Raw genomic sequence first — 7,725 nt, forward strand, 5'->3', positions numbered from 1 at the left:
AATTTAATACCTAGTTTTGGAATTCTTTTCACAAGTGGTGATGATTTCCCTCAATTCATTATTATCTCCCCTCTCCACTCCAAGAAACAATGTTCACAAAGTAAAAAGCACAAAACAAACAAGAAAAAAAAATCCGTCCAATTTTACCACTTAGAGGTAAATTTCACTTTTCCTTTCAGTTTTTGTCTAAACGCATGTGACTGTACGTAGTGCTTTGCAACCCGCTTTGTTTCTCTTAAGAAATATATTTCTGTGGGTATTTTCCTATGTAATAGCATATTACCAAGTCACTTTTAACCTTTTTTCATTTTTTTTCCTCCCTTCTAGGGCACCAGGGGCCGGAGAGGCCGAATCTCAGAGCGCTGCGGGCGCTGCTGGTGATAAAATAGTATGATAAAGTAATAAGGGCGGGGGAGGGGTAGGGGGCGGGAAAGATTCTTTGCGAAAGAAAAAAAAATGAAGAAAGCTCCACTTGAAGACCTATGAAATTTCCGACACTAGAACCTTTGTATATAGCTTTTGGTAACCTTCGGCAGGGGGCGCTCGGAAATTGTCGCCATTTTCCGGACAGCCTCCTGGACTTTACCCTTTAGAAATTGTACAGTGTTTCCGGCTTTTCTCAGTTGTAGACGCTCGTAAGTTTTCGGCAGTTTCCGGGGAGACTCGGGGACGCGACTGGCTTGCTCTGTTCAGATCGCCCCGTGCGGTGGTGCAGGGTCTCGGGCTAGTCATGGCGTCCCCGTCTCGGAGACTCCAGACGAAGCCAGTCATTACTTGTTTCAAGAGCGTCCTGTTGATCTACACTTTCATCTTCTGGGTGAGAAACGGAGGTACCCAGGGACAGCAGGGGATCCCGGACTTGGGGGTTGGGGGTGTGACCGTGAGCCTAGGGAGCTCAGGTACGGAGTGAGGACGTGGTCGCCACGGGGAGCACGGCGCCAGCGACCAGCGGCTGGTGCCGGAGCCCGGAGCTCGTGCATCGCGCCGGCGTCGGGGTTGGGGTGCGGGACAACAGTAGTCGACCCGCAGAGCAGAGCTGGGACCCAGAGGTGCCCTAACGTTCGAGTTCGATGCGATGCAGGAGGCCAGGAAGGGAGTTAAGCCCCCAGAGCGCGCGGAGGGTGTCCCCGGACCGTTGGAGAAGCGAGGCTTGCCCGGCCCCTATGTGGGCTCGCTTGCATAATAGTGTCTTTCTTTTCACTGCTTCCTAAGAGGGAAGTGTTGGGCAGGTAAGTATGGTACAGCTCCAACTCCCGCCGATCTCCCCCTTGGGTTTTCTTTTGTGTACCATCCCTTTGTACCCAGCGCTCATCCCTAAACTGGGAAGGGGGGGACCAAGGGAAGTTTCTGGAACTCATGGTAACTCCCTTTTTCTTCCTTTCAGGAAGGTCTTCTTCCTAAGGTGGGAGTAGAACAGTTAAGATTTGATCCCTAGTGCTTACCCATAAAAAGATGAATTTAAGAATTTCCAGAAGATGCCTTGTTCACAGTGCATCCTTGCGTGCAGATCTCCTCCCTCCTTCCCTCACTCTTTACCCTCTTTTCTGTCTGCTAAGTCAATTTCACACCTATTGTGTCTTAAAAACCTTGAGGTTTGTGATTTGAAGATGCTGTTGTAGGCGATGCATAACTGTTTCCGTTTTCTGATTTCCCACGTAGATTACTGGTGTTATCCTTCTTGCTGTTGGCATTTGGGGCAAGGTGAGCCTGGAGAATTATTTCTCTCTTTTAAATGAGAAGGCCACCAATGTCCCCTTTGTGCTCATTGGCACTGGCACTGTCATTATTCTTTTGGGCACCTTTGGCTGTTTTGCTACCTGCCGAGCTTCTGCATGGATGCTAAAACTGGTGAGTCCTTGTTTTTCTTAGACTCGGGATTCCTTAGCTGTGGGCTTTGTTTCTTGGAACTGGCCTTGGCCCTTTACAATTTTTCCTGTTCCTTACCAAGTACTGAACTGTTACTTGGTAAGGAAGAAAGAGTTCAGCTGCCAGTTCCCGCAAAATAGACATTCTATTATTGTTTTCCCTGCCCTTTTCAGTAAAAACATGTTGAACTGATTGAGCAAACCTTTTCCCCTCGTTTGACTTCCTTTGCAGGTGTGATATATCTTACTAATGCTGACTTGGTTTTCTTTTTACCCCGCAGTATGCAATGTTTCTGACTCTCGTTTTTTTGGTTGAACTGGTCGCTGCCATCGTAGGATTTGTTTTCAGACATGAGGTATACCTGAATTAAGGAACCTTAATATATTGAAATTTATTTTCTAGGAGATAAAAAATGGATTAATTTAAGTAGCAGAGTTAGACAACTTTATAGTTTTAAAAAATCACAACTGTATTTAGAGCTTACTTTTCAACCTATACCTGACAATGATGGCTTTCTTGTAAAAATTCTGGCCCCAAAGAAAATTTAGACTATTGTAAGGACGGACAGTCACCAGCAGACAATTAAAGGTACCCATAATTACACATATTCCCAGTCATTTTTCTGTGTATAATTACCTACTAAAGTGGAGATAGTAGGATTTATAACTTTACTGCTAGGAAATACTTAAAGCACAAAATTGATGCCTTTTCCACTTATACTATGCATTCTGAAAAGATTGAATATGCTTAACACAAATCGTGAAAAGTTTAATAATGATTTAGAAATCAGGTAAACCTGGGGTAGTTAAGAAATCATTCAGTGAGTAGTGAAAGCGTTTTACAACGTGGTGGTGGGGAGTCTCCCTAAGTAAGATTTTGTAGCTAAACTATTTCATAAGCATCAAATTTGTACTCAGTTCAAAGTAGAGAAAGATGTAGGGGAGTGGACTACGTGGCACAACACTGCTACCTGAATAAATAGATGCTTCCATACCACTTTGAACTTGTGGTATTTATCTTAGATTGCAATGTCTTGCCTAGTAATCCCCTCAACTAAACTGGATCTCTTAGAGGACAGGGTTGGATCTTGGAAGTTATCACCATTCATATTGCCACTGTCAAAGATAAGACCATTGTTCATATGGGACAATTTCATATTTGATCTCAAAACCAAAAGGACTTCCTAGAATATTTGTTTATTGGTATTGTTTCTTTTTTGTAGATTAAGAACAGCTTTAAGAATAACTATGAGAAGGCTTTGAAACAATATAACTCTACGGGAGATTATAGAAGCCATGCAGTAGACAAGATTCAAAATACAGTAAGTGACTTCCTAAGGGGGGAAATACATTCTTTGTGACCTCATAGATAAAAGAATAGAGCCTGGCTACTAGATGTCCACTTGCATAGGAAAGAAGCGTGGGCTGACCCTAAGTACCATATTTACGTTTTCTCTCTTTTTTTAAATTATTTTATTTATTTATTTATTTATTTATTTATTTATTTATTTATTTATTGGAGAGAGCATGCACATGCGCCTGGCGTGAGTTTAAGCCACCGGGTCCAGGACTCGAACCGCAGTCGGCTACATGGGAGTTCAGCGACACAGCCATTATGCCAACTGCTGGTTCCTACATTTTCTCTTAATCGTTATTCTCACTTGTGCACTGTTCTCTCGTCCTCCCTCACATCATATACCAAATACTGATAGTACCAACTACAGCAGAAAAGTGAGGCCAATTCAAAACTGTCATGTATGATGTTAGAGCCAAGCGCTATTCTCTTCAGTCAATTGAGGATCACTGAGTATAAGAACTTGTAATAGAAGATGTTAGGTTAAACGTTTGACTTCAAAGTTATAATGTGAATTTTAAATGCTTTTGTTGTGCTTTTTTTTTTTTCTTTTTCAGTTACATTGTTGTGGTGTCACCGATTATACAGATTGGAAAGATACTAATTATTACTCAGAAAAAGGATTTCCCAAAAGTTGCTGTAAGCTTGAAGATTGTTCTCCCGAAAGAGATGCAGATAAAGTAAACAATGAAGTAAGGAGCCTTTTAAAACTGTTTGACAGTATTTGAAATTTTCATTAAATGCAGAGTCAGTTCAGTTTTTAATGTCTACTCTTATTAATACACATAAGCTGAAGTAAGCCACGTATTTTCTGAAGCTCAGAACATTTGTGATTTGAGTTCACACAGCTAGCAAGTCATTCTTTAAATGCATCATCCAAAAGGTAAAAATAGTTGTGGAGAGCATATTGAAAGAAAATAGATTTTAATGAAATGACAATCAAAGGCTAATGATAGCTGTAGAAGTATATGGTCAAAGTATCTATTACTATGAAGTAAAAGCACAGATTGCTTGTGTTATTCTTATTGTTTTTTTCCCTTTCTTTTTAGGGTTGTTTTATAAAGGTGATGACCATTATAGAGTCAGAAATGGGAGTTGTTGCCGGAATTTCTTTTGGAGTTGCTTGCTTCCAGGTAAGTCCTTATAGTTATTTAGGAAATGTTTCAACCATCTCGTAGGTGTAAGCTAGAAGGTTTTCACCTTTAAGGCTCAGGGGCCTGGATAGTGAGGGGATTTAAAGAGGTCACATTTTTGTAGAACTTTTCATTATTACTCATAGTGTAGAAATTATTTTCTTATGGTACAGTCTTTGATAGAACTTACCTTGTGTATGTTATGTTGATTTTGATTTGTGATTGGGTCTTTATTTAGGTTTGTTTTATTTGGCGGAGGGATATTGAGGGGAATTTTTTGCTGTTTTCATTTTAGTTTTTTGAACACTTAGATCTTAAGTTGTACTACACTGTTTACCCCAACTGTAGTGCTCTCTAAAATTTTATTCCCATTTATACATAAATTTTTATTCCCATTTATACATTTCTTTACTGTGATCAGTCATATCAAAAATTTATATTGTAGTTATAAACAATTTTTTCAGGGCTTTTTTTTAATCTTTTTTTTGAGAGTTTTTTTGCTATAGGGCGCATGCACTTGCCAGAAAGACAGAGAGACAGAGAGAGAGGGAAAGCGAGAAATCACCCCCCAGGGGGGATGACCACGCCACAATCCCTTCTCCTCCATTCTCCTCTTGGGATCTTGGGCACGGACGCACACGTGCCCGGTGTGAGTTTAAGCCACCAGGTCCAGGACTTGAACCACGGTCAGCTACCTGGGAGTCCAGCGACATAGCCATTACGCCAACTGCTGGTCCCCATAGTTTTTTATCTTATATTAAATATTGTAGAAATAAGACTAATCCAATGTTAGTCTTGATATGTTTATGAAGTAGCGAGGGAAGCTATGTTTAAATCTCTATAAATATAATAGCCACTAGCCACCTTTGAAAGGATCTAATAAGTAAAATTAAGACTTCAGTTACTTTAGCCCTATCTGAAGTGCTCGTGGGACAGCACAGAGATTCTAGAACGTTTCCATTATTGCAGCATTGCTCTAGATCTTTCCTAGAAAATCTGTGCTCAAATAGATGGAAATTTTACTTGATAAGATGCTTATTCTAAGCCATATCCTAATTTTTTTTCCTGATAACTGAGGGTAAGAAAATTTTCTTCAAAACTGTGACTCATGAATTTTCCTTAGTCATAATTGTGAAATTCTGGGTCATAGTTGTACTAAACTTCACTTACATTCTTTGGATATGATCTAGATGCTGCAGAATATCAACTATAACTGTCTAGATAAATTCAAGGAAAGAAATTATTAGTGAATTACAATCAAAAGGAGAATATATTTATATCCTGAGATCTTCAAGCTCTTTTGTGTTTGTGTTTAATTTTGTTCATATTTTATTTCTAGCTGATTGGAATCGTTCTAGCCTACTGCCTCTCCCGTGCCATAACAAATAACCAGTATGAGATAGTGTAACCATCTAATCTGCGGATTTATTCCTCTCCAACTGTAAGGTGTGTTCATTTTGGCTCTCAGTTTTGTTAGTGTTGATATTTACTACATTCTGTGCTTGTGATGCATGCACTGAGTTTGCCAAGAATGTCTTGTCCAGTAGCCTATACGAATCTATTGTTAGCTCTGCATAGGGGGATTGGGGCTCTATGTGTAAGGGGTGGCCAGAAGGCAATGACTTAGCCATAGCTTGTCAGTGCATTCTCTCTTCATTATACAACAGAAAAGTACCTCTGAGTTTACATATTTATGTACACATGTCAGCCTAAAGATCATAAATGGTCCCTTTCTAAAAGCATATTTTCACCTAGAGAGAGGAAAACAAGGAATCCCAATAGTGACCTAATTCATGAGGTTCCCTGGCAAGTGTGCTCTGCTCTTGACCCATATTAGCATTTTCCATAGTCCTTTACCTAGTTTTCATTTACCACAGCCTTATTCATTAGTGGTTCAGAGTGTTCCTTTCTTGGTAAAAAAATGTTTTTGGTGGTTGTTAGGTTGATAGGGCCATAAACTCATCAGGCCAAACCAGGAACTAGATTTAAGGGAAATGTGTGTTTTAATAGCCTCAGTATTTGGATAGTAAAATATCATGAGAACTGTTGTTGGCTGAATCATTCCCCAGGGCATCCTTCACATTTTAATTGAGGCACTGACTAGGAACACATGGGAAGGTTTTCATTGGTGGGAATAGATTAGAATGCATACAAGTGAATACTTGATACTGACATTTGGGCAACCACTAGCATAATGTTTTTTTTTTTCTTTCATTTTAGGACACTTAGGTTCCCCCCTGTGAACTACAATATCGCCTGGATGGAGGACTGACGACTCTACTTACCAATAGACCAAGAAACTACCCCAATAGTCTGATTCAATCAAGATATTTGTTCTAACTCAACCTTATGTCCCATTTTATGTCCGATTCACGTTAGATCATTGAAACCCTGTAACACTCTGAAACACTGGAAGAGCTAGTAAATTGAAAATGAAATATTGTGTTCCTCTTGACTTTTATTTTTCACAGTATGGGGTCTTTGAAAGGCTCTGTGAATTTGCTGTTTTGATGTAGTATCATAAACTGCAGCAAAAAAGGACCCCTCTGATTTTACGATTGATGTAGTATGATAGAAAATAGATTTTTCTGAACTGGTGCCTTCCTAGCCAAGGTTATTTGGTTTGATTGTATAATTTTCAGCGAAAGTAAAAATGTTTCATTAATCTGTGTTCTGCTGATAGGCCGAGCCACATTGTCTACTTCCAGTCAGTCATTGGATGTCATTGACCATCAGGGGTGCCAGATGGTGGTAATGCTGTAAGGCCTTCGGTCTCATGCACCTAATACTAAAAGATACAAATGTGTTCTACAACACATCAGGTTTCATTTTTACAATTTATATTTCTTTGCCTCCAAATTAAGGTGTTTATACTGATGTTTCTATTTTCCTTATTTTTTGAAAGGTTCTAATGATTACTTTAATCATGTCGGAATGATTTTCTTTTCTTTAGGAATTTAATGGAACTTCATCTTCATTTTCTTTAGTTGGTATTTCCTTTCCAGGTTGATATGACTCGATTGTTAATATTATGGTCAATTTTATTAGTCTTAGTTTTGGTTTGTGCCTTTAATTAATAAATATAAATCTTTTACACAATAAATATTGTTTTCCTCTAAGAGAATCATGAGTAAGTTAACTTTCAGAAAATCAACTGAGGGGCTAGCAGGTGGCATGGTGGTTAAAGTGCTGGATTCCCAACCGGGGGAAACCATGGTTCAAGTCCCGGACCCAGTAGCTCGAAAATCATTCTGGGTGCATGTGTGTGCTTGTCCAAAATCCTGAGTGGAGAATGGAGGAGAAGGGATTGTGGCATGGCCAACCCCTCTTGGGGGTCATTTCTCAATTTTCTTGTCTTTCACCACCAAGCACT

The 7,725-nt window shown here is 39.6% G+C and overlaps 1 protein-coding gene across 1 annotated transcript in view; it reads left to right on the top strand.

Moving 5' to 3' along the window:
* TSPAN6 (tetraspanin 6) overlaps positions 1 to 7,455 on the top strand; it is an 11,661-nt gene extending 4,206 nt beyond the window's left edge. Inside the window, exons 2-9 of the mRNA XM_014583262.2 lie at positions 328 to 817; positions 1,660 to 1,848; positions 2,147 to 2,221; positions 3,089 to 3,187; positions 3,777 to 3,911; positions 4,269 to 4,352; positions 5,692 to 5,798; positions 6,573 to 7,455. Coding sequence (XP_014438748.1) covers positions 731 to 817; positions 1,660 to 1,848; positions 2,147 to 2,221; positions 3,089 to 3,187; positions 3,777 to 3,911; positions 4,269 to 4,352; positions 5,692 to 5,760 — 738 coding nt within the window. The 5' untranslated portion in view covers positions 328 to 730 and the 3' untranslated portion in view covers positions 5,761 to 5,798; positions 6,573 to 7,455. The remainder of the gene's footprint in view (positions 1 to 327; positions 818 to 1,659; positions 1,849 to 2,146; positions 2,222 to 3,088; positions 3,188 to 3,776; positions 3,912 to 4,268; positions 4,353 to 5,691; positions 5,799 to 6,572) is intronic.
* Positions 7,456 to 7,725: the final 270 nt, after the last annotated feature.

The sequence above is a fragment of the Tupaia chinensis genome, unplaced genomic scaffold (assembly GCF_000334495.1).
Source record: "Tupaia chinensis unplaced genomic scaffold, TupChi_1.0 Scaffold144179_1, whole genome shotgun sequence".
Lineage (NCBI taxonomy): Eukaryota > Metazoa > Chordata > Mammalia > Scandentia > Tupaiidae > Tupaia > Tupaia belangeri.